The sequence below is a fragment of the Leuciscus leuciscus genome (genome assembly GCF_965113295.1).
Source record: "Leuciscus leuciscus genome assembly, chromosome: 1".
In the NCBI taxonomy this organism is placed as follows: domain Eukaryota; kingdom Metazoa; phylum Chordata; class Actinopteri; order Cypriniformes; family Leuciscidae; genus Leuciscus; species Leuciscus leuciscus.
The window spans coordinates 14,726,228-14,754,123 of NC_138725.1; the positions used below are offsets into that span (position 1 = coordinate 14,726,228).

The following is a 27,896-nucleotide window of genomic DNA, read 5'->3' on the forward strand; positions in this document are numbered from 1 at the left end:
AATGTTTCATGAATGAGACCCAATGAGGCTAATTTGAAAAATAACTGTTTAATGTCAATTGTTACAAAAATGATTACACATAAACAGGGCCGGCGGGTGCACTTCTGCCGCTCTAGGCGAAAAACAATTGTGCCGCCCCTAGGGCTGGTCCGAATACCACTTTTGAGCTTCGAAGCTTCGGTAGTAATGAACATCGAATATTTGAAGCTTCGGGCAGAGGGAGCTGAACATATTCTTCTCTCTAATAAAGGCAGGAATCTCTATATGTCTGTCTTTCTGTTTGCATTTGATTATTTGGAGAACCGTTCATCCAATCGACTTCACAAGGGAGTGCAGTATCGCATTTGGTGCAATATAGATGGACACACGAGACGCAACACGTTCAGAATTTATAAACTTTTAGTATACAGAACAGCGCGAGCGGGAAGCGGCGCACCTCACGCGGGCAGGGCTTATTTGCTTATTAGCACACTCACAGGTCTGTTAACTTAAGCAATAGGCTACTTTTAAGGGTTAGGGTTAGGGTGGGGTTAGGGTTAGGTTAGGTTAGGGTTATATTTTTCTGATTAAAAAATTACTGACACAGTAAAGGGTAGATTTAAATAAAGAAAAACAAAATTTAAATAAAGAAAAACAAAATTTAAATAAAGAAAAAACGAAATTTAAATAAAGAAAAACGAAATTTAAATAAAGAAAAAACGAAATTGAAATAAAGAAAAAATGAAATTGAAATAAAGAAAAAATGAAATTTGAAAAACGAAATTTAAATGAAGAAAAAACGAATTTAAATAAAGAAAAAACGAAATTTAAATAAAGAAAAAAACGAAATTTAAATAAAGAAAAACGAAATTAAGTTAAATTAAAAACGAGATTAATTTAGATTAATAATAACGGGTAAAAAGACTAATACATTTTGTTTCTGTTATTCTATTTTCCACAATGTCAAAGCAACGCAGCTTAACCCAAAACACAAGCTCAGGCACTTCTGTCCACACACACACTCCGCTGTTCTGCTCTAGCCAGAGAATACTCCCGTTGTATGAACACTTTAGTAGGCCAAGAGGAAGCAAATATATTAGGTTGGGTTCCTTCAACTGTCCATCCTATTAAAATGGCTATAGGCTATATAAGACAATTGTAAAAAAAAATATATATAAAAAAAAAAATATTTTTTTTTTATAGTGTGAACATATTCAAGCGCGAATGAGAACCGTTTCGAGAGGGATGCCAGGTGTGTAACATTTTTTTTTATAGAAATTCCAGTAAGGTTAGCTGTGCTAGCGGCCTCTTGGTTCTTTGGTGGACTTGACGGCGTGTCATCCTTGCAAATACTCCCTGGATCAATATATTTTAACAACGAACCCCTCTGTTGTTGGTGTGCTTTCTCCTTCAAAAAAGTCTCGATTCATGAACGATCCGTTCATTGCGTATGTCAGGTGACAAATGGAAAGACTCGGAAGGTTAAGTCATTATTATGTTCCCTGTAAATTATTTTTGACTGCATTATAATGATTTTCTTAATTCAGAATATGATCAACATTGCGTAGGTGGATGTGATCGGGGAATTTGGCTGTTAAAAGTAACATTTAAAGCCACTTAAATTACGCCACGAAATTACTCAAATAAAGATTCGTTCATTTTGATGAACGAGATCGTAAAAGAGAGTCAGTAAAATGATCTGAACTTCCCATCACTCAGTCATGACTCGTGAGAGCAGGGGGCGGGGCGGGGCAGCGGCAGCTCAGCGAATCATATAGCCTATTTTGTGAATTGTTCATCCCGGTTGGCACACATTTTGCCGCCCTTACAAAAGTGCCGCTCTAGGCAATTGCCTAGTTCGCCTATATGGACGCGCCGGCCCTGCACATAAAGTTCGCAGTGGAGAAACATCAAGCGAGATTTGTGATTAATCTTCTCCCCCTCTATTCAGGGGTACAACATACATCGTTTAATTTAATTCAAATAAAGGAACATACAGGGCCGTGATGTGAGTCACCTAAACGAGTCTTGCGTCTATCTTTTCACATGATGCCATGCATAAAATTCTATGAATTATTTTATTTTTTTACAGAAAATAAATGCTTAGAAAGTTAAAATGTTATCAGAACTGTATTTGTTCTCAATAGTATACATAGTTCTAAGAACTCTCAATAGTATGAGAACATCAGTCAAGTACAAATAACATCACAAGCACGTTCAATGACCGTTGTTATAAGAACGTTTTCACTCAATAGTATGAGAACATCAGTCAAGAACAAATAACATCAAAGGACGTTCTAAAAACTTTGTTCTAAGAACGTTTTTCTCTCAACGTTTTGAGAATGTATTTTAACTCTAAAAACATCATAAGAAAGAAAAACTTTGTTCTAAGAACGTTTTTCTCTCAACGTTTTGAGAATGTATTTTAACTCTAAAAACATCATAAGAAAAATTTTTTTTTTTTACTAACATTTAAATAACTTTTACATAACGTTAGTGAAAGTTATGGGAACGTTTCCTGTTAGCTCCAGTGTGGGTCCTCTCATGTGTTTTCAGATGTTCTGATCGACTGAATCTCTTGTCACAGTGTGAACACTTGTAAGGTTTTTCTCCAGTGTGAATCCTCATGTGTAGCTTCAGGTGACTAGTAATAGTGAAACTCTTTTTGCACTGATCACACGTGTGTGGCTTCTCTCCTGTGTGGATCCTCTCATGTGTTTTCAGATGTCCTGACAGTCTGAATCTCTTGTCACAGTGTGAACACTTGTAAGGTTTTTCTCCAGTGTGGATCCTCTCATGTGTTTTCAGAGATGATGACACACTGAATCTCATGTCACAGTGTGAACACATGTAAGGTTTTTCTCCAGTGTGAATTCTCTGGTGCCGTTTTAAACACTCCGCTGTAATAAAAGTCTTCTCACATTCAAAGCACATGTACTCTCTCACACCAGTGTGTCTTTTCTGATGCATTTGTAAATGTTGCAGCAGTGAAAAACTCTTTCCACACTCAGAGCATGAATGCGGCTTCTCCTTCGTATGAACTGTCAGGTGTGTCTTCAGGTGTGAAGCCCTAAGAAATGTTTTTTTCACATTGATCACATGTGAACGGTTTCTCTCCGGTGTGGATCCTCATGTGAATATTAAGTGATGATGATTGTGTGAAACTCTTCCCGCACTGATCACACGTGAATGGTTTCTCGCCTGTGTGAACTCTCATGTGGCACTCAAGACTTTGTTTGGTTGTGCAACCCTTTCCACACTGAGTGCAGGTGAAAGATTTCTTGGCTCTTCTTTTCTTTGAAAATGTCTTTGAGCGACTCAAAGGTTTTCCTCCAGGTTTGACATGATGTTCCTCCTCCACTTCACTCAGTTCTTCACTCTCCTCGCTCTCTTCTCTCAGTTCTTCACTCTCCTCCTCCACTTCACTCAGTTCTTCACTCTCCTCGCTCTCTTCCATCAGGTCTGAAATCAGAGAAAAACTCTCATTTTTTTATTTTCTAAAGTTTACTGGTGGGATTCTCTCTGAAATTTTTCTGACAATATATAATGAACACCAGGTTTGCCTTGTAGGCATAGGCTACGCAGTGCTGCATAAAATAATAATAACAATAAATTAAATCTTCCAAAAGATTTCAAGAACAACTACGCTAGAGAAAAATATATTGATTATCATATGTTACTTCAAATGTTTCCATTCGTTATGAGGATATGAAATGAGATAATAGTAAAAACATAAAGCCTAATGTTTGGTGCATTTTTCCTTTCAAACGCAATCGCGCTCCAAAATATGATACATTCAAACGCACAGCATGCTCCAAAATATGATACATTCAAACGCACAGCATGCTCCAAAATATGATACATTCAAACGCACAGCGCGCTCCAAAATATGATACATTCAAACGCACAGCGCGCTCCAAAATGTGATGCATTCAAACTAGGGATGGGCATGATTAATCGACGATCGATAATTGATCGTTAAGAATTTCGTCGATCACGTTTATTTGTTATCGATTAAACTAATGCAGGTTGCGTTGCGTAGTGTGTCTTGAAGCAATGGAATTAATTTTAGCGCGGAGGTACCTGTGCATCCCGGCAACGTCAGTCCCCGGCTGCCCCGGCTTGACAGTCTCACCCCAAAACGTCATATACTGACGCGTCTTGACCATGCGTCAACATACGACGAAAAGGGTACCCCCATAACGTCCATGTGTGACGATTCGGGTTATGGGTAGGTTTAGGTATGCGTTAGGGTACCGCTAGGAGGCGCTGCTGGTGCGCTTCTGTCTGCGTCTCATATTGACGTTAAAGGGGTACCCTTTTCGTCGTATGTTGACGCATGGTCAAGACGCGTCAGTATATGACGTTTTGGGGTGAGACCGGGCTGCTCAGAGCGGGTGTTTTCGGCGGCTGGACTGGCTGTCACCAGGTTGCGGTCGCGTCTGATCCCAGATCATGTCAACATGCTTATCTTTCTCAACAGAAATCAGTAGACTGGTGCAGAAGTTCTATGGGAACTTCATGCGTTTTCTCAGATCGGATAGCTATCTGATTTATCAAAACGATTCCATTTACACCTGGTCACATAAATGTGTTTTTGCAAAACGGATATAAATCCGATCTTGAATTCCCGCGCTATATGCATATTTAAATTGTTGCACGTCATCGAATGCAACTGATATGAGCTGCATTTTATTGATCATCAGCGAAAATTTCTAAATCAAAGACCGCAACAAGATATTGCGGCAACAGCCCTGGTAAGATCATTTCGGTTCTTTACTTTTAATGAAGATGATTGTGTGTTGATGAATGACTTTCACTTTGATTTGCGATAGTTTGCACGTTAGCTTGATGAATAGATGCTCATCTGTGGTGATGCGTGTTGAAGTAGCGTCGTCATATCTGGATATAACATGACATATAGCCTATAACACGCTCTCACACGTTTATTTCTTATCATTTTTGGGATAAGTCAAATTTACATATGTGGTTTCAACAACCAGATGCATTTACTCTTGTCCAGTTTCGTCTGGAATGCGTCTCAGATATAAAGTATAAAGTGGTTTGAGCGATCGGATTTAAATCCGTCTCGAATGCGTTTCGGAGGGCATTTAGATTTGGTCTTTTCACGACCGGATAGCTATCCGATCACAGAAAACGGATGAAGTGGCCATGGGTGCTCGCAGCTGCAGGTTCCGCTGGTTTAGAGCACCGCAGGAATCTTCAAGTCTACCGAACGTCCAGTTTCACTGCCACAAGTTGATCTTCTTGTAATAAAGATCTCATCGAGGACAAACAAACTGTATTTTTGTATTTTCATTGCATTTTTAATTTATAAAAAGTTAAAGAAATAATAAATTTCAATATAAAAATATTAATGATTAATCGATAGTCGATCGTTAATTCTCCCGACGATCGACTAATAAAATTTAATCGAATGCCCATCCCTAATTCAAACGCACAGCGCGCTCCAAAATATGATACATTCAAACCCACAGCGCGCTCCAAAATATGATACATTCAAACGCCATCGCGCTCCAAAATATTAAACATTATGGTTATACATATGTTTGAGCAGATATCCACAAACAGTATTTAACAGTAAACACGGGTCTAAATAGTATAATATTCACCATATATCTAGCAACAGTTCAACTGCAATGTGAAGTTTATGCAACAATACCATAAACTAATAAGTACGAATTTCTTACCTTACATCTTTCTTGTCTTCAAATCGCGTTCTTCTTCTTCTTAGGTAAATCCAATGTAAGCTCAGACGTGATCTTCCAAACTCGACGAAAAGCAGAGACTTGTGAAGTGTTTTGGTGTTTTGTGTTTGAGGTAACGAGGGCGTTCGCGTTCCATGTGGAGATTTGCATGTGAATCTCTTTTGCGCGAGTGGGCGTGTCGAATTAAAAGTAATTAGCAAGCGTTTGAGATACTGGACATCCTGTTGGTTTTATACAAATTACTTAAACAGAGAATATTTGTTTTCAGTTTGAATCCGATCATTTAAAAGTACACACTTAAATGTGTATAAAGGTATATGCCTCATAAGTCATAAATGTGTGAGAAGTATTCGCTGAGTTTTGTTTCAGTTTATAGACGTGCTCAAGAAAAAAAAGTTCACCGCGACGGAGAGGCAGAACGCACACCCTGTTTATTTTCTTTATTTTACAAAAGCACAGTGTTTTGATTTGATTGTAAGTGGACACATACAAAAGTAGAAATATCACAGATTCTTTTTTTATATTTCTTTTTTCTGTATAACCATAAATGACGGAGTAATTTAAGTTTATGTTGCTGCTATGTAAAAAAAATCCAGCAAAACGCGTCGGCGCGTTTCTCGACCTCAGAGGGTTAAGTGTCAATTTACAGGAGATCTGAAGACATCAGCATAATAAATGAGGTGAAAACAGGAACTATTGTCATGAAATAAAGAGTGTTTTCAGCAGATCTGTTAACATTGATGAGCCTCAGACTATCAACACTCATTCAACAAGCCATTCAGGATCATCAGCAGATCATCTCACTGTATTCTGAGTGTTTGCTGTTAGAAACACATTATCTGAGTCAGGATACATGATAAAAGCCTGTAAAACTGCCCTATTGAAAGACATTACTGTTATTGCTCACAATATAGTCTAACATGGATAAATCATCAATAATAGAACAAAATAATTAAATAAATAACCTATCTTTGTGAACCTCTACAGGCAAATAACTACAACACCATAATATGTGAATTTAAATTCGACTTTATAATAACTGTTAATTGCAATAAAGTAATTCAATCATTAACATGTTACAGATTTGTATGTACAGAAACAGACAATGATTATAATACTCTTAAAAATAAAAGAAAATGTATTGTTTCCCGTGTCAAACATGAATGTAAAGATTTGAGATTTCCCTCGTTCGTTACTCATACAGTAATCTGCCAAAGATAAATGTCGACAAAGAAATAAAGGTAAACATGAAAATGGCAACAGCAACACTTGGGATCGATTCCTATCAATTCTCCTCACAGATCTAAAAATTTGACTTGACATTCAGTAACAGTTCTCACTCCAAACATCGAGACAATCACACAAACATCGAGACAATCACACAAACGAACATAAAATCGCTCAGGTCTGAATGAACTCAACATATTCTCCTCATGCTCGCTGCTGCTGCACTAAATGTTTATTTCAGAAGGAAGACGCCAGAAAAGACGCACAAGTATCGCTGTGATCGATGAAAACAATACAGAAATGATTCTGTCGCTTAATCAAACTGTATAAAGTGTGTGTGATGGTTGTGTAAATATGAGAAATACTGTGAACTGCTCTCCTCACCTCAGAAAACTCGACGCTGAAATTCAATGAGGGAAGAGACGGCACGATCGGCCTCCAAAGCATCACGGGGGTGCACTGTTGAAGATTTTATTATTTCGAAAATAAGTAATTTAGCTATATATTTGTACAATATTATTTCCTTTGGGTTTGACTTTGAAAGCCTGAAGGGCCAGAATGTTGATGCAACAGAGAATTCTATTTCAGTAATGTCACATGGTACAAAATATTTCTCAATATCTATAGAATGTATTACCATTTTTGGAAGGGGTGTAGGTATATATGTGAGAAGCTGCCACTGAGCTGGAGCGCCTTTCTGCAGGACCTGTTCGGCTTTGTTTGTGAAATAAAATCTAATATTTCTGGAATCAAAGATCTCTGAGAAGTGATTTCCCAAAAAGATTGAAACCACAACAGCACCCAACTGAAGAAGCCAGGTGACGTAGACACTCTAGTGTGTCATATTGAAATGAATGACTATTTACATTTTTTTGGGTTATATTGCACTTTGCAGACGGTGCCTTCAGAGTCTCTCAATCGCCTGCTCATAGAGATCGATTTATATTTTAAAGCTCGTTTTTAGGAAATTTAGGTTGTAGCTCATTGTCTATGTTACGGTGATTGTAAATAACTGTAATTTGTGTTTTATGAGTTATTGATTTGGGAGTTTGAATATGTGAATTGCCAACTTCATTGAACTCCTTGAACCGGGCAAAAAGTTCAAGGCTGACCAAGGAGGTGCGGGCTTAGGGGAACCATAACCATGAAACACAGAGGGTGGGATGGGAGAAATGGGAACTTGATTGGAAGCACCATTGGACACAGGAACTGGCCTAACTGGTCTGGACTTCCAACTGAGCTTGACAGACTTGGGGGCAAAGACAGAATTGAATTTGCCTCCAGCTCTTGCACCACAGAATTTGCCTCCGGCTCCCGCACCACAGAATTTACCTCCGGCTCCCGCACCACAGTATTTGCCCCCGGCTCCTGCACCGCTGCATTTGCCTCCGGCTCCCGCACCACAGAATTTGCCTCCGGCTCCTGCACCACAGAATTTACCTCCAGCTCCTGCACCACTGAATTTGCCTTCGGCTCCTGCAGCACTGACTTATCGGTTTAAATGTGTGTTATAGATAGTAAAATATAGCAAACATACATTTGCTATTTCTGGGTTTCTATTATTAGATACAAAACAATAGTGGACAGTAAGAAGACGACTGCGAGTGGGTTCTGCAGCTGGGTCTTTTTCTCATCAATGGAGGACCTCCTGGCTGATGATCCCAGTGAGGAGCCGGTCCTGACCGTGTCATCTTTTGCTGGTTAGGGCCACATCAACATTAATTAGCACATCAGATGAGTTGAGTGCAGTTTAATCAGAAAATGTTATATTCATGCTTTTATAAAAATCGTATGCATTATTGGATCTTATTAGAACGTTTTAATTCAATCACTCAGTGATGTCATAAAAACATTAGCATCCATGTTGGATACATGTTGCTAACAGCTTTATTTGAAGGATGTCTATTGTGTGGCTCAGGTAATTAGAAGCTGGGTTAACTGGATGTTTAAAGTAGATTTGTTGGCACATGACTCTAATTTACAGTAGATGCAGAACCGCAAAATGTATTTGTCAGAGGAAAGTGATGTTTGCTGCCTTGATCATTACCGTTTTGAGGCCACCAATTTTAAACTTTCTTTCCACTCAGGATCTTCATCAGATCCAGTTGGCCCAGGACCATCATCTTCACAACCTTCATCTTCACAACCTAAGCCATAAGCAGAACATGGCAAAAAGAGAAGGCACAGTCTGAAGCACCCGAGTGGATTGAGCAGTACGTCACTGAGCAGAGGAGGCAGTTGTTAGATCTCATGGTCCTGCAAAAGCAAGCAGTGGAAGTGGCAAGCGAACGTAGCGTAATCTTAAAATAATCTGTTTCTGCTTTGACGAAGAAATAGCAACTTTTGTTTTCTCCTTTTGCCTCATTCTGCTGATGGTTAGGTTCTATTTTGTTTGTTTAACCCTCTGGGGACGGATTGGGCGGTACCGCCAAAAATGGCATACTTTTACAAATGTGTAATTATCTTAAAAACTATTAATGATAGAGAGATGCGGTCTTTTTTGCCGTCTTCCTCAGACTCCGCTGAAAACAGTGGTATATGGTCATGTATATGGTATACACACATCCTTGTTGCGCAATACCACTGCGTATAAGGCCAATGAAATCGATGTTGTTAGGAATATTCCACGCGCAAAGACCAATGGAAAAATTGCCGCTGGGAGGAATATTTTTCTTGCCCAATCAGAGGAAGGTTACCATGACGTATTCTAGCTAATCAGAGGACTCTGTAGCCTTGCAAGGGGTGGTACTATAGTAAGTGATATGACGCAAACAGCGAGTGGAGAAGGAGACAGAGAGCGAACGGAGCGTAGAATTACACACACAAATTTATATGAGAGAGACAGAACGATTATATAATGTTTATATATATAGTATATTAGCAATTATAGCATTATTATTTTATTGTTTTAGCACTTTTATGATGGCAAGCAGTAAAAGATTTACCTCAGAACAAGCTCTGGAACAATTAACAGTTACTGGAAAGTGACAAGGAGAAATTCGAATCACTGGCATGCCTGAGAAAAAACGCCTGGGACTGTTTGTATATAAAGTTAATTATTTCATTGTTCTTTACACTTTTGATTGAACAATTACAAATGTCTGTCAAGTAAAGGGTTTGACAAATATATATTTTGTTCAAATACTGTTCACTATTGTTGTGTAAGGTGCGATTTTTCAGTAATAAATTACTCAAATAAAATTTTAGTTTTTGAAATTCTCTAGTTTATTTTACATTTTTTACTCATACTTCCTTTATAAACACATTACATGCATTCTTATGTTAGCTTAGGGTCTTCTGAATCCATAGATACCAAACACATGGTGTTCCCATCTCCATTACATGGTTTATAAGCCCAAATGTAAAAATAGAGAAAACGGACCAAAAAGGGCTTAGTCCCCAGAGGGTTAATGGCATGAAGTACAGTATATATGCTAAAGGAAATACATGCGATCTTGGTCACCTCACCTTTGTGGCTTAAATACATATTAATTAGTTGATTATAAACTTTATTTTCATGAAATAATTAAAGGTCCCATTGCATGGATTATTTTATTATTTTAGAATGTTTCCTGGGGTGCCCTTATAATGTTAGTATGTTTTTTAGATCAAAACTTGTTATAATTTGATAAGCCTAATTTTAGCCTCTGATTTGAACGCTGTTTGAAGGGGCATGTCTGTGTGAGACTTCAGTGTAAACGCCCACTGCTGTGATTGGCTGACATGCTTGCATTTGAAATATCTAGCATTACATGTGGAACTCTCTCGAATACTTTTACTATTACAGCTATTATACGTTTTTACTATTACAGCTATCGGGATTAACAAATCGTGAGAAGTTTTTTTAAGTATTTAGATCTACTCCCTTTACATAAAAGGGTGCAGTGATGAGCATTGAGCAGATGACAGCCTGTTGATCACGTGAATGAAGATCTTATCATTGCAACGCAGTTTCTGCACTCTCACTAATGATTTCACCAATGCAAACATGAGGTAAGTACAGTAAGAGCTTCGGTGTGCAGTGTAAAAGCGTCATTGATTTCATGAGTTTTGGCAAGTGTCCAGATAAACTTGCGCTGTGTGATTGACAGCTTGGGCGATTGGATAGGGATTGTTATTTGATCGCTTTCTGTATAAAATCACAGTTTAAGTAAGATGTGAAGTTGATTGTTTAGTCACGGGCTTGATTTACTGATGCATAAACACTATTGAACGACTTTGAGAGAAATATTATCTGTCTGAACTTGAACAATTACACATCAGAAATTCACATAACCCACTGGTTCATCAGAGGTTCGGATGAAGGAACCAAAAAAATACCTTTGTGTTCATTTTTACATCCAAACACTGAGCAACTGCCATGCTACGCTCGTTTGCAAGCCATGAAGTCTCGAGGAAAAACCATATCGCGCTCGCGCAGCTCATTTTCTCATGGGCGGGCCAAATTCTTTTTGCAGGCAAAGAAGAGAAAGGGGAGGTAACCCTTTCCCCTTATGACGACATAAGGGGAAGATTTCTAGATTCGCCCGTCTGAGATTTCATTTTCTCAAAAATACCCAGGGCTTGGTTTACACCCATCAAAATGTCTGGCCACTGGGGGACCATAGGCAGGCTAGGGAAACTCATATTAAGGTTAGAAAACCTCATAAAGTGAAATTTTCATGCAATGGGACCTTTAAAAAGTAAAATCAGCCTATTAGCTCAACATAATGATAGTGTTATATTAATACAATTAACTCAATAAACTCATTTTTGTTTTCAGTTTTCGGCCAAGTTCATCTAATTTTCTTTTCTGGCCCGGTATCCGGTAAGAGTTGTATGACATCACTGTCATCTCGTGATTTGTGGCTCATAGATGTTTGCAATGATAGATAATCAAAAAAATCGCCAAATACTGTTCACAATGTCAATGAAAATGTCTATAAACATCAACATAATCACAGACAAAAAATAAGGATTACACACCGCTTCTCTGTATTCCAGCTGTTCTCTTTCTGCTGGTTGAGTAAAGCAGTGGTGAGATAGAGACATAAATCATTTCAGTTTATTTTGTGAATACTGTGTGTTGTTTAAAGTTCATAGTAAATGTTCTGACTTCATGAAGCCTCATGATGTGAATGAAACATCAAACTGACTAGAACAAACTCTTTGAAATGTATGTATGATACTGGATATCAAGGGTGAAACTTAATAATATAGACAGACAGCAATCTCATTCAATGTCAGTCATGTGTGCAGTGAAATATAACTTATTAGCCATTTACATTTTCTAATGAGAAATTAACAACATGGAGAGATCTAAAAGCAAATAATATTTCATGGCTTTCAGAACTACAATTATTCCTGATTCAAGCAGAATCAGCATAAAATAAAAACGGACAATAACAATGAGATGTTGATAAAATGAGTAAAGAGTTTAATCAATAATTACATTAAGTAAATACAAACATTAAGTAAAAGTGAAAGTGAATGAGACCGATCTCTCTCTTTACTGACTGAGCCAAAGCATCTCAAGAGAAGAAGAGAAGGAAAGTGTCCAGTTTCAAAGATACATGAAAGTATATCTTGCATTTGCATGGAAGAGTAGAAGAAGAGAAACTAGATGTTCTAAAAAAAAAAAAAAAGAAAAAAAAAAAGAAGAATTAGTTAAATTATTATCCGATTCATGTCTCTCTTAAAAGTGTTATGGCCTCTTCTTCAGCTCCTGAACTTAGCCTTGAAATGTTTGTTTTTTTTCCAGTGTGAATTTTCTGGCACTTTTTTCAGTTTATCTTCTTCTGTAGTAAAGGACTTCCAGCAATGGTCTTTCTTCAGAATAAGAAGCAGATGTGATTTCAGAGCGAAAGCCTGAGCCGCTTCTTCCCAGTGTGAACTCTCATGTGAATCTTCAGACTTGATTTACAGATTTTGATTTGCAGACAGCATTTTTAGCTTCTGTTTTTCCTTTCTCATTCACGTCCATCAGATCTTAAAGAAACATTAAATCAAGTGAGATTTCAAATGAGAGACAAACGTGAAATGAAAAGTGAAGCCTAAAGTCAAGATTAGAGTTCAATAGTCATTTGCATCCCATTAAATCTGGTCAACAATTGCTGTGCATGATTATGATCTATTTTAATGTCATGAAGATGATTTGTGTTATAAATCACTAGTTTGGTCATGAAACTATTTTCACGACACAAGCTAATTGGCCTCTAGGCAAAAATGTGAGAATTTGTTGACAGACCATCTTTTCACACCAAACCATACACAAATGTGTGTTGGACTGAAGGAAAAGCAAATTCACACCTGTTCAATAGAGGGTGATACATGCAAACTTTCAGCCGTCGTAAAAATGTCTGCCAAAGCAATAAATGTAAATGTCATAAAAAAAAAATAAAAAAAATTGACTAATCATGGATTACTCGCATCGTTCAAAGTGTTCAGAAAATGCTAATTTTTCATTTAAAGTAATTTTAATGCTTAATGCTGGTTTCACTAGTGCCATCAAATGCTCTTAAATGTGTATTTTGCAGCAGCTCAAAGTTGATATTTTATTGGTCAGCACATTTCTTTAAAGACCGAAGAAAATAGCAGAAATATTCTCTGAAGGAAGAAGCATTGCTTCATTAGTGGGTGAATATTCCAGCCCAGCAAGAATGTCTCCACTTTTTCTACACAAAATGTGTTTAGTGTGTGACTTTCAGACTCCCCAGTTCACCTGCACTTTAGGCCTTTCCTTGGTCAAATTCATATCAACTGTCAAAATAATTAATCAAATATTAAAGGGGTCCTATTATGCCCTTTTATGAAGTCTTAATTTTGTTTTTGGGGTGTACTAGAATATGCTTTCATGCTTGATTGTTAAAAAAAAAAATTTTCCAAAAACTTTATTTTTCGCTGTCCCTAGTCTGGTTGAATGCTTCAACAAGTATTTCCTTCGAAAAGACGAAATGTGCTGTGATTGGTTAGCTGGCCCAATGTGTTATGATTGGTAGCGCTTAGCGTGTGAACCAACGAAGCATAACGTTCACTTACCCAGCTTCACAGTTGAAAGAGCCAATAATAAAGCAGTCTTTAGCGAAAGGAGCTTTAAATCAATACTACCTATAGGATCAAAAGGGGCTGAGGACCACAGACAGATCCCACAATCGAGTCAATGGCTTAAAAACCTTGCTCAGATGCCACGCACCTCTCATAAACATGCAGACGAGCATGTGTTGAGCTATAGCGTTTCTGTCTCCACATAGCAAGCAGAAATCGCAGCAAAATATGCCTTTAGAAAAGAAAAGGATCTGCCCTTATCTAAAAGCTCCTGCAGGAAGCATGACACATGTGGATGTTAGGAACAGAGAAAGGGAACAATGCGTCTGTGCACACAGTTGCTCAATACATTCATAAGCTCTGAGGGTGTTTGAAAAATTCAGAATGCTAGAGCAGCTTCAACGCGTAAACCTGTAACACTTAAGTTTAACCTTTCATGGGCAATCCCCGGAAAGCCACTTTGTCCAGGGCTGGATGAAAAACATCCCTGTGCACTTGAGAGAGGTCATCGCAGCACAACAGTAGAGGCAAAGGCTGGTTGCACAGGAGTTGTATTATCTCCATCAGCCAGCGATCAGTGTTACTGAGTGTCCGTACTCTCTTAAAGTTGGCAGTTTCAGAGCAAAGGCACACCTTCTCTCCCCAGAGAGAAGAATAGGGGGCAATAAGCGATTTTTTTCAAGGTGAAGAAATCTACAGCAGCTCAGGCGAACCTGTCCCACAACTGGCTTTCTACCTGAGGGTGGAGAGTCCATTCTCCATAGAGAGGATTTCCTCTGGATAGGAGATCAGTCCCTACATTCATTATTCCCGAGACATGCGTTGCCCTTTAATGACTGGAAATGAGTCATGCCCCACTAGGGTTGGGCGGTATTACGGTAATATCGGATACCGCGGGATCTTAAAATAGCACCGGTATCAGTTTCAATACCGTCATTACCGGCACTTATATAGCCTATAATATATATAATTTATTTATTGCCTAAAAACTGCTTATGTGTGGTTGCAGTTTGGCAATATTTCTGGTTCCAACCGCATGAGAAGGGAGAGGCGGAAAATACAAGAGATGTAAACACCTCTAACCTAATGTCGCATCTCCGAAACAACCGCCCACTCACTGCTGCCAGGATGCATTTTGTTCTCGAGTTCATTAAATAAGCGCATTAAGTTTCGTATTTGTTAAAATATTATAATGTTATTTTTTCCATCTTTGTTGATTATGAAAAGTGAACGGCACAAATAAGATGGGATGCATCGGGAGTCAGACGATTTGACCACTTCAATAAATTTCGTTTTGTAAAAGGCCTCTTTAAAACGAATTTCGTTTTGTATATATTGTTTCTTAATTTTAATACATTTTTCATCAACCAATTGCCTGGATAATCATGACATGATGGGCATGCCGCGGTCACTTGCATTGAAATCTCATAAATTAACCGAAACTCAGTGTAGGCTATGCCTCACAGACATGGCAAATATATATAAATAAAGCTTGAAATTTATTTAAATGAAACAATTCAAAACCAAAGAAATAGGCTACTCACTGATTAGGCTAAGTAATCCATGATGTGCATTTCTCTCTAGGCGCGTTCATACGGAGATGCGATCGTCAATTTCATTAAACGAAACCATTCAAAACGAAAATAAATAGACTAGCCTAACGTACTCTCTGTAATCCATGATGTGCATGTCTCTCTATAGCGTTCAGATGCCGATCGTCAATTTCTTTAAACGAAACAATTCAAAACGAAAAAAAAAAAGGCCACTCTCTGATTGTGTAATGATGTGCATTTCTCTCTATAGGCGCATTCACTACAGAGATGGCGATCGTCAACTTCCATCTTTGCAGAAAAGTTGTATTAATAAAAATCAATGGACACGTGTCACCGGATTACAGAGGCACTTTTTGCTTGTTGCACGCACACAGATATTATGTTGAATAATGGTGGGCTCCGGCTCATAATAACAGTTAATGCCGTCGGCCTGACTCAGACACAACGTGCAGGGGTTGGGCTTGATTTTTTATTTATTTTTTGCCCGATCTGGCATTCAGTTTCTGAACGGTGTAGGCACAAGCCAACAGTTTGGTGACGCCGTCTGAGCCCATTATGTCATAATTTTTAATTAGTCACGGTAATACCGTATACCCCGGTAAAATAGGGAGGAGGTTTGACGGTATCAAAATTCGAATACCGCCCAAGCCTATGCCCCACACAATTAGTTATAGTGCAAGCCTGTAAAGCTGAGGGGAGTGTGTGCCCTCTGGCGATTTATGTATGACACTGCCCTTGTGTTGTCTGATCTGATCAAAATGTTGGTTTCTTAGGAACTGCACCGAATGTTTCAATGCCAGAAACACTGTTAACCGTTCTAGGAAGTTTGTGTGAGTTCTGAAGCGAGACTGGCCATTTGCCCTCGCACCCCAACCTGTGAGCGACGCATCAGTCATCGCCACTTTTTTTAAAGTGCCCTCCGCAGAGTTTCTGACTCGAGAAAAGAACATTCTCTCCAGTGACGGAGAGCGCACATGCAGAGTGATGGCACCAGCGATGTGCCGCTACCCAGTGCTGGACAGAAACTGCCATCTAGAGCCATCAGCTCTAGACTACATAGACTGAATGTGACACTGTTCCCTTTCTGAAAAAGGGACAGACAGCCGTGAATTGACCTGATGCGCTCCTCTGCCAGAAATGCTTGATACAGGACAGTCTGAGACCCAGGTAGATAATCTCATGTATCCTGAAGCCTAAGCTCTCCAGATGAGACATGAACACTTCTGCATATATCTGCCTGCTGCTGTGACGGAGCACTGAGGAGTCGCTCCTCCAAATAAGCTGACTCTCTGAGACCCTTTTCTCAGGGGTGTCAGAGCTGCTTCGACACATTTGCTTTCAGGGTTAATGAGAGCCCGAAAGGAACTGTCAAAGACTCGTAGGCTGCATCCTAACAGGCAAACCTGAGGAATTTTCTGTGTGCAGGGTAGATGCTTATGTGAAAATATTTATCTTTCAGATCGACTGATAAACTCTAGTCTTTGGGACGAATAAAATGACAAAGACTTTTAAATAAAGGCATTTTGAATTTGTACTTTCAGAGGTGCCTGTTGAGGTTCTGCAAATCCAGACCGGAACAGAGACCTCCCCCTCTCTTGGTAATGGCAAAGTACAAGGAGTAAAAGCTGTGATAGCTGACCTCCGGCAGCACAATCCATCTTTCTCTCTTGCTCAACAAAGAGGCAGTTTGTTCCTCTACAATCTGAGATGATTCCCCTTCTGCTCTTGACTTCAACACAACACTGAAAATTGGAGGTTGTACAGCAAATTGCAGATTATAACCCCTGATTGTAACAGATAAAACCCAGGGTTGTACTGTGCATATCACTTGTGATGCGGCGGCGCCATCTAGCAGCAAAGCTGGGAACTGCAGCTTTGATCTAGACAGTTTCGTTTTTTTTTTGCTCTCTGCCCTTCATTATAGCCTCATGGGCAGAAGGGGAGAAATTCTCTGTGGGGAACTGGGGAAATTGGTATCAACTTCACAACTGAACTGATAAGTTAACTTTTTCCCTGTGAACAATTCCTGTGTCCACACTTGTTTGAAGGGGGAGTAAATAACTCTTTGAAACCACACTGAAACCACACTGGGACCACTGTAATAATTGCCATTTAATGGGTGGAAAGGCTAAAAGTTTTAGAAATTTTCAATGCATGTCTGTGTGAGGTAAAAGGACACAAGCTGTTGAAGCTCCTCATTTGCATTTAAAGGGACAGACACAAAGACGGTGTGTTTTTGCTCACCCTCAAAAATTATTTGATTTTTTGAACATACTATATAAAAGGATCTATGGGGTATTTTGAGCTAAAGCTTCACATACACACTCTGGGGACATCAAAGACTTATTTTACATCTTGTGAAAAGGGCATTATACCACCCCTTTATTTAATTTGTAACTTTGTTGCATTGCATTTATTTGTACTTTTGCTTATAATTTGATTTTTTTTCTTATTTTAATACTGACTGTTTACTAGTCTTTTAAGATGTAGGCTATTACATTTATATAAGTTAAGCTAGTAGTTTTAGCTAAGGCATCACATTAGAATAGAGGATTATGAAAAAAAAAAAAAATTGGTATCATAACTACCTGTTATTGTGTCATGGCTGGTAAAAGATTATTTGGCCTGTACATTTTTTTAAGTCACCGGCCATTGGCAGGTGTGACAAAAAGTTAGTTTGAGGCCCTGCTTGCACCTTATAATGAGATACTTTTTTATAATAATGAAAATATTTCCAAGCAGATACCAATCAACACAACAAAATGTCCTAACGCTCACTGTGGCTGTAAGGAAACTACTTTGTTGCTCAGTACAAAAAGATGAACTACTTACTGTGATCTCAGACTGTGTTTAAGTGGTTTCTCCACTGCATGGATCTTCATGTGTAGCTTCAGGTGAGTTTTAAAAGAGAAACTCGTCCCGCACTGATCACACGTGTGCGGCTTCTCTCTGCTGTGGGTCCTTTCATGTTTTTTCAGAGTTGATGACTGATTAAATCTCTTGTCACAGAGTGAACACTTGTAAGGTTTTTCTCCAGTGTGGATCTTAATGTGTTGCTCCAGGTTGCGTTTATCAGAGAAACTCATCCCGCACTGCTCACACATGTGCGGCTTCTCTCCAGTGTGGATCCTCTCATGTGTTTTCAGAGTTGTTGACACACTGAATCTCTTGTCACAGTGTGAACACTTGTAAGGTTTCTCTCCAGTGTGGATCCTCTCATGTATTTTCAGAGTTGTTGACAGACTGAATCTCTTGTCACAGTGTGAACACTCGTAAGGTTTTTCTCCAGTGTGGATCCTCATGTGTAGCTTAAGTTGAGCTTTAACAGAGAAACTCTTTCCACACTGATCACACGTGTGCGGCTTCTCTCCGCTGTGGATCATCCCATGTTTTTTCAGAGTTGATGGCTGACTGAATCTCTTGTCACAGTGTGAACACTTGTAAGGTTTTTCTCCAGTGTGGATTCTCTGGTGCAGTTTTAAAAAGGCCACTGAAATAAAAGACTTGCCACACTCAAAGCACACATGATCTCTCACACCAGTGTGAATTTTCTCATGTCTATGTAAATATGGCAGCAGTGAAAAACTCTTCCCACACACCGAACATGAATGTGGCTTCTCCTTCGTATGAACCGTCAGGTGTGTCTTCAGGGCTAATGCCCACATAAACGTTTTCCCGCACTGATTACATGTGTACGGCTTCTCTCCGGTGTGGATATTCCTGTGCCCTTTAAGTTGTACCAATTGTGTGAAACTCTTCCCGCAGTGATCACATGTGAACGGTCTTTCTCCAGTGTGGATCCTCATGTGAACTTTAAGATTTTCTCTGTGTGTGAAACTCTTCCCACACTGAGTGCATGTGAACGGTTTCTCTCCAGTATGAACTCTCATGTGAACCTCTAGTTGTTGTTTGCTTGAGAATCTCTTTTCACAGCAATTACAAGGGAACAGCTTCTCTCCAGTGTGTCTCCTCATGTGAACAATAAGACCTTCTCTGTATGGAAACCTCTTCCCGCACTGATCACATGTGAACGGCTTCTCTCCAGTGTGAACTCTCATGTGTTTCTTAAGTAGAGATGATCGCAAGAAACTCTTCCCACATTGATGGCATGCATGTGGCTTCTCTCCAGTGTGAACACTCATGTGAAGCTCAAGACTTTGTTTGTATGCAAAGCTCTTCCCGCATTGATCACATGAGAACGGCTTCTCTCCGGTGTGGATTCTCATGTGAATCACAAGACTTTGTTTATTTACGAAACTCTTTCCACAATGAGAGCAGGTGAAAGATTTCTTGTCTCTTTTCTTTAAATATGTCATTTTAGTCTTTGAGCGACTCAAAGGTTTTTTCCCAGGTTTAACATGTTCCTCCTTCACTTCACTCAGTTCTTCATTTTCCTCCTCCACTTCACTCAGTTCTTCACTCTCCTCCTCCACTTCACTCAGTTCTTCATTTTCCTCCTTCACTTCCATCAGGTCTGAAATAAAAGGAAAAAAAAAAAGTCATTTTTGGTAAATCTTCCAGTTATTGAACATTATTGTCAGAGTTCTGTCACTTCTGTTTGGGTTACATCTTGGGTTGGTGACAGAGCTCTGGCATTCCCGGTCTGTCATGCGTTGGGTATAGTCTGGTTTGTTGTGAGCACATGGCTTGTCATGTTTTTTCTTGTGCCATGTGTTCTCCTGTCAATTATCTACCCCCTCTCTCATCTTGTTAACTGATTATTGATTAATTTGCCCCACCTGCCTTTCTCGTTACTCTCTTTTGTTTGCTTCCTATTTAGTCTCCCTGTTTGCAGTCCTGTGCTGGATCGTTGTCTAAGTTAATAAATACCCATTTGTTTTCTGCACTTGAGTCCTCGCTCCTTTCAACCCAGTCCGTGACAATTATAGGCACATATCCAATATTTCTGTAGTGAGAACTACAACTTTAATCGAACAACGACACAATTACCTAATGTAATATTAACATTAAAGAATAGAGAATACTGCCATAATTATGGCACCACCAGTCACCTCTGCTGATGAGGATAAGTTTATCCGAGTCACCAGCCTCAGAAATTGCAAGTTAACAGCAGCTCAGATTAGAGACCAGATGAATGCCACACAGAGTTCTAGCAGCAGACACATCTCTAGAACAACTGTTAAGAGGAGACTGCGCGAATCAGGCCTTCATGGTCAAATAGCTGCTAGGACACCACTGCTAAGTAGAGGCAACAAGCAGAAGAGATTTGTTTGGGCCAAGAAACACAAGGAATGGACATTAGACCAGTGGAAATCTGTGCTTTGGTCTGATGAGTCCAAATTTGAGATCTTTGGTTCCAACCGCCGTGTCTTTGTGCGACGCAGAAAAGGTGAACGGATGGATTCTACATGCCTGGTTCCCACCGTGAAGCATGGAGGAGGTGTGATGGTGTAGGGGTGCTTTGCTGGTGACACTGTTGGGGATTTATTTAAAATTAAAGGCATACTGAACCAGCATGGCTACCACAGCATCATGCAGCGACATGCCATCCCATCCGGTTTGCGTTTAGTTGGACCATCATTTATTTTTCAACAGGACAATGACCCCAAACACACCTCCAGGCTGTGTAAAGGCTATTTGACCAAGAAGGAGAGTGATGGAGTGCTGCGCCAGATGACCTGGCCTCCACAGTCACCGGACCTGAACCCAATCGAGATGGTTTGGGGTGAGCTGGACCGCAGAGTGAAGGCAAAAGGGCCAACAAGTGCTAAGCATCTCTTGGAACTTCTTCAAGACTGTTGGAAAACCATTTCAGGTGACTACCTCTTGAAGCTCATCAAGAGAATGCCAAGAGTGTGCAAAGCAGTAATCAGAGCAAAGGGTGGCTACTTTGAAGAAACTAGAATATAAGACATGTTTTCAGTTATTTTTCCACGTGTTCATTTATAGTTTTGATGCCTTCAGTGAGAATCTACAATGTAAATAGTCATGAAAATAAAGGAAACGCAAGGTGTGTCCAAACTTTTGGCCTGTACTGTATATATATATATATATATATATATAAGGGGTGGAACGGTACATGTATTCGTATTGAACAAATGGTACGGGCGTCACGGTTCGGTGCATGAATTTACACGGAGAATACACGGTATGAAAATAAAATAAAAACTTGCGTGCAAATGAATGAATATAATGTGGAACTACTGTTAGATACGCAGGTTCTTTGGAGACAGCTAATCTGTAGCCCCGCCCCCGCTCTGATTGGCGCCTTTGCAGCCGAGCTCTGCCTATGAATACACTATGCAGTTTTTTGTCAGGTCGACAGTCCAGTGAGTGAGTCAGAGATAGCAGTGAGTATGGCGAGTGGTGGCGACCCACAAGAGTTAGAGGATCCGCCGGCCTCTTTAAGATCTTAAGTTTGGGAAAACTTCGGTTTCCCAGTCAGTTACAGTAGTACAGGCGAGAGAGTGGTGGATAAGACGAGGACTGTGTGTCGGCGTTGTTCAGCAGTTGTTGGGTATGTGAGTGGAAATACATCTAACATGCTAACGCATATCCGACGCCATCACCCAGATGTGCAAATCACTAGAACGAGACAAAAAAAAAAACTGTCCAACTTCTCCTCCCTACAGTGCTTAACCAGCCTTTAGACACGCATACAAATAGGGCAAAAAAAACCCACTGAAGCAATCGGAATTTACATGTCATCTTCAATGCGCCCGTATTCACTCATAGAGGAACCTGGCTTCAAGTATTTGCTGTACATACTCGAACCTCGTTACAACATGCCATAGAGACAGAGCGTATTTAGGCCACGCCCACACCCGGGGGGAAAACAATCCAACCGTCTCCATTGACTTTGCATTGCGAGAGGCTGCCTCCTTGTCATTTCTTGCTTCTAACAAAAGACAGTAACTTTTTTTTTTTTATACATGCCATGGGATTAATCAATGCATGCTGATGAATGATGTATAATAATAATAATAATAATTAATCTGCATACCCTAGTTTTGCACTGATGTAACAAGACTGACAGTGACACATTAAGACCTCATGTTAGCATCTTTTTACTCTTAAAAAAAAAAAATTAAAAAACATGTATGTTCTTTAATGTTTGATTATAATTTTACTGTCTTCACATAGGGATGGGATTTGATAAGATTTTAACAATAATAATGCCACTGACGATTCTGATTATCGATCCAATTCTTTAACGATTCTCTTATCGATTCTTGATAGCACTGTGTGGAAATTTTTTTTAAATGCTTTTTAAAAAAAAGTGGTTTTATTTATTTTAAAGTTTAAGCTTGAGTTAGCAAACTGTACTTTTTATATAATGTATGTAATAAATAGAACCTTATTGTAAAGTGTTACTGATTAGTTATACACCGATTCAGACGTCTCCTGAGTTCACTGTTGGAAAGATCAGTTGTTTTAACGATTCATTAAAATGAATCGGTTCAAAGGAGTCATTATTAGTTCGCGAATTGGACGTGTCGTGCGCGTTGTGTGATTATCCCAGCAGTTAGGACATGGACATCCAAGATTTGTGTCAAGTTGTCAACATAGAAAACATTTCATCACTGTATAGTTTTATTTCGTTTAATTAAAGTGTTGTTTTATGTCAGCTGAATGTCCGGAACGCTTTTCAGAGAAGATAAGGAAACTTATTTAGCACAATTCACACCCAGCAGTATAATTCAGGGAAAAAAAATCTCCGAATGCTCCACACGAAACTTTGGTCTTCCGACCTTTTACCACCGTGTCGATTTATTTTGATTAATATGTGCGAGGGAGAGAGAGCAACACAGCGCCTAGTTTGGAGACGGTGAAGTCGTTTACACAGAGAGTGCGCGCGCGCGACCGGCTCTCTCTCTCTCTGGTCGTTCTTTTAGTTAAAACATGCGCCCTGTCACAAACGCAGCCGTTCATCTACATTACTCACCGATCAAATAAGACTTTGGCGGGACAAAAATTCACTTTGGCGGGCGCTAAAACAAGTTCAATGCAGGAAAATTCATGCGTGAGTTTCCATTAGACTCGCACGGTAGCCAGGCAAATGGCGAGCTCAGCTGTTGTTGACGCTGTGTGTGTCATGGTGTGTGTGCTTCAAGATTATGACGCAAGTGCTAAGATTCCGATTGGCCAAGAGGAAAAAGTGCTAAGATTCCGATTGGGAAAGAGAAATGTAAATTATAAGAATTATCCAATAATGTTTCGCAATTCTAGCCTGCATGGCAGTTTACTGTGAGAAACAATACCCCCCCCCCCCGGTTCTACGCGATTCACGTAAATGACCCAATTGACCAAGAAAACGGCGATTGTCGCCGAAAAACGACAAGTTTGCAGGTATGAAGAAATGACAAGGAGGCAGCCTCTCGCAATGCAAAGTCAATGGAGACCGTTGGACTGTTTTCCCCCTTGGTGGGCGTGGTCTGAAGATGATGACGCGTTGCGCTCTGTCTCTATCCTGTACATGAGGCAAAAGCTATTTAACGGTGACTGCTCATTTTATTGACTCTGAGTGGGAAATGAAAGCATCAGTTCTACAGACGCGGCCCCTGTATTAGCAGCACACAACCACTCACCTAGCTGAGAAACTACAGGAGGTCGTGGCAGAGTGGAAACTAGAGAGACCTGAACAACTATTTCAGTGACCACAGACAATGCAAAAAACATTGTTAATGTCGTCAGAGAAGCAGGGCTGGGTCCGCATGTAGCATGCTTTGCCTATACCCTAAATTTAGCTGCACAAAAAGCACTGGCAGTCAGATTATTAGGAAAAAAATACTTTTTTTCATCGTCAACACCGTCGATTTCAATGATCCTACCACTCGTCAGGGAAATGAAAAATGCCATCAGAGAGAACATGCAAATCCGATACATTGACCCAGATCTCCAGGATTTCTTTAATAAATGCACTGCATTGGACCCCAGGTTCAAATCGCTCCCTCACTTGGATCCTGCCCGTCACCAGAACGTCTTTAAAGATCTCATCACAGAAGTTATGAGCAGAACAGAGCAGGTATGCATTTAATGCATCTTCCCTGACAATTTGTAAGTCTCTTTTAAAAACGTATTTGTTTTCTTTGGCGTATTGATTTTTTTTTAACACTTTTTTTTTTTAAATGTGTATATTATATTATATTATATTTGTGTGTATTAAAGTGTGTATATTTAGGATCTGCATTTAGTTGTATTGTACAGCACTTTGGTCAGTCTTGTGGCTGTTTTAAATGTGCTTTATAAATTAATTAAACTTGAATGCTAAGGTTGTTTTTTATTTGATTGATTTTTCCTCACTTCTGTCATGTCTTAACCGAATATATTGTTGTTACAGTGTTCACTGATAAAACCCAATCATTGTCTTTGTTGTATAACACTGCATACTGAGACCACAGAGACAACACAGGACAGGCCATCAACTTAACAGGCTACTTCCTTACCAGAGATGCCAGAGTCTGAGACATCATCCTCCCCATCTCCTCCAAAGAAATCAAGTCTTTGGCTCCCTCTTTGCAACGGGTCAGATGAACCATCCTGATTTGAAGCAGAAGGGGAAGGAGGAGGTATATGCCTACATAGCCAAGGAAAGCACTTCTTTGGAATCCGACCCTCTTGGCTGGTGGAAGTCCATTGAAACAATATTTCCAAATCTAGCCAAGTTGGCCAAACGCTACCTGGCAGTACCTGCCACCTCCGTCCCAAGTGAGAGGGTTTTTACAACGGCAGGTGACGTAGTCACTGCCACAAGATCTACCCTCACTAGTGAAAGTGTGGACATACTTGTGTTTAAAAAAAAACAATAAAAAAAACTTAAAATTACAATGAAGCTACCTTTAAGAGGTACATCTTGTGATACACCAGATACACTGCCTCTATTGAGCACAGATTGTTCTTTTCTTTTATATTTTATAGGAGATGATGGACCACAATTTATTTTAATTTTTTTTACTTCACCCATCAGAAATATGGACTATGGGTAGGGTTGGGTCCCGAAACCCGGTACTTACATGGAACCGGTACCCAGGTAACGGTATGTAACCGGACCGAATCAAAACGCAGATTTCGGTGTCACTTAAATGCCTCAGCTCGTCAGCTGTCGGTTGAAATATTTGCCATTTGGTTCTCCGAAATGGACGTAAGAAGCATAATCAGTATGTGATCGCTAGTTAACCATTCGATGCGTACGATCGTTCACACCACTGTGATTAGAACGTTCAGATCGCATGATCATCAACTTCCAAATTCAAAACTGCGTTGGCTGGCGCTGAGCTAGAGACAGACGCGCTCAGCACTGTCATATATCAAAACTATTCAGTGTTTTCAACCACATAAAGTTTATTTTAGGTTTCAGACATTTAAATACACAAGTACAAAACAATACATTTATAGTTTGTAAAATAGATATACAAGCAGGCAATCAAAACTCGTTTTGTTCCGCGCGTCATGTTTAGTGTGAAAAGTCGATGTCCCTACAACAGACCGGCGTACATCTAATCCCGATGAGCGCTCCTTGTCACGGTTGTAAACATGACGGCGTTCTTTTTTTACTAGGGGTTTCGCGTCACGGCATTTAAAGTGATGCGTTCTAAAATAACACTCACCTTGTGCAGGACATGCAATAAGTCCTACTTAAAACTGATCATCTGGTCTCTTTCTACTGCATGATGGGAAGACCAGGAAATAATCTCAATCCATTGTCTCAGTTTTTACACAATCTGTAGCATTGACTGCATTCATCAACCCTGTTACCAAAGTTACTGTAAGACGAATCTCTATAACAGTGGTTCCCAACCTTTTTTTGTCTGAGACCCCCTTTTTCCCCAAGAAAATATTTTAGGGCCCCCCTTCACATTTAATGATATTTTCGCTCTTGTAAGCTTGCAGCAAGGATGACAAAATATGTTGTTTTCAAACAAACGGTATGTTTACTATAAACAGATATGTTTATGCACAAATAATAGCCTATAATATTGAAAATACAATAACAAAAACATTAGTAGGCCCTTTGTAATTTAAAAATGTAAGCCTAGGAGTAGCCTATACATTTGCCCTATTTTAAATGCAATAACAAAAATATCAGTATTCACACTTGTGTGTAGGTAAAAAAAGAATGAATATAGGCTATTACTAAATGACTTCTGTCTGGGGCCTCAATACTTGCATGTTATTTGTGAGGCTTTATCAATGTGAGGCTTTATTTTTGAGGCTTTTGGCGCTATAGCGAGCGATAATAAACTTGAGTTTATTAACAGAATAATGCGTCTTTCGGAAGAACATTGTAGCCGGAACTACTTCTCTCTCTGTGTGCGTCTATGACGAGTCACGCAGGTACTGGGCTACTCCGCAGCGGCAGCGATCCGAACCAGGGTAAAATAGTCCCAATGTAATCACTTATTATAGGTGTACCATAGTGATTCAGGATAAGACAAAAATACGGTTTGGAAAATGGATTCATGATGAACTCGCTCATTATATAAATTTTGAACAGAAAAAAGTTAAGGACTTTTATTTAATGCAAATTGCTCAAAACTTTTCAAAATATGCCGCGACCCCCCACAGAGCTCGCTGAGGCCCCCTTGTGGGCTGCGACCCCCCTGTTGGGAACCAATGCTCTATAACTATGAATAACTTGTATGATATTTGACAAATACAACTTTATCAGTAACTTGGTGTTTACAGTCTATTCCTAAAAATATATATTTTGTAAACTATGTTGAAAATGACTAAAATTCTGGTAATGTTGTTGCAAATTGGGAACCAGATATAAAATAAATATAAAATAAAACAGTTAAAATAGTATTTAGCTTGATCTGATGTTGACAATCAATATACAAAATTCTCAAACCTCCCTTTACTGACCATTTGTTGAAAACAAACAAAAAACATTCTGTACCATTTCATAGTTGAACTGTTTATCTAAAAGTGATGAAGTGCTTGAATGTTTCTAACATGAATGTTCTTCAGCATCATGAATGAATGAAGAATAAACACCAACCTCTTTGTTCTTCAGGATCTTCAGTGTGTTTCATTCTGCAGGGTTCTGGATCACTCATGTTCTCACTGTCCTCTTTAATAAACTCAGTCTTTGCAGATTTCAGCTCTTCCTGATGCTCTGATGCTCGTCTTCACTTGTAGCTGATGGGAATTTACAGCATTTATTGGGGAATTGCTGTGGGAGGAGCTGATCTGACAAAATAAAAAATAATATCAGTTCATGAATTTGTTTTTATACTAAATATCACATCTAAGCATAATTTATGTCTGTCTGTCTGAAGTAAAGTAACTGATGCAAATGTATATCTTATGTTATGGCTAACCAGAACACTCTCCTGCTTTTTGCATCACAATATAGACAGAAAAAATAGAAATGATAAAGAATATAAACATCATAATGTCTTCCAAATATTAACAATGATCA

At 39.3% G+C, this 27,896-nt stretch overlaps 2 protein-coding genes and 1 long non-coding RNA gene across 5 annotated transcripts in view; 1 reads left to right on the forward strand and 2 right to left on the reverse strand.

Moving 5' to 3' along the window:
* The window catches only part of LOC309503418, a 177,274-nt gene extending 158,795 nt beyond the window's left edge, over positions 1 to 18,479 (forward strand). The window contains exons 2-3 of the long non-coding RNA XR_014207635.1: positions 12,840 to 12,923; positions 18,367 to 18,479. This is a non-coding gene — a long non-coding RNA (uncharacterized lncRNA). The remainder of the gene's footprint in view (positions 1 to 12,839; positions 12,924 to 18,366) is intronic.
* Positions 12,329 to 27,594, reverse strand: LOC309499398 (uncharacterized protein). Its single transcript, XM_082170620.1, has 3 exons — positions 27,474 to 27,594; positions 18,344 to 19,985; positions 12,329 to 12,902 (listed from the first exon to the last, which is right to left on the reverse strand). Exons 1-3 carry the CDS (start codon positions 27,529 to 27,531, stop codon positions 12,884 to 12,886), a joined length of 1,719 nt encoding a protein of 572 aa, XP_082026746.1. The 5' UTR covers positions 27,532 to 27,594; the 3' UTR covers positions 12,329 to 12,883.
* The window catches only part of LOC309499174 (uncharacterized protein), a 151,892-nt gene continuing 151,469 nt past the window's right edge, over positions 27,474 to 27,896 (reverse strand). For all 3 annotated transcript variants that reach the window (XM_082170326.1, XM_082170325.1, XM_082170328.1), the window contains one exon: positions 27,474 to 27,664. The gene's annotated coding sequence lies outside the window, so the exon portion shown is untranslated. The remainder of the gene's footprint in view (positions 27,665 to 27,896) is intronic.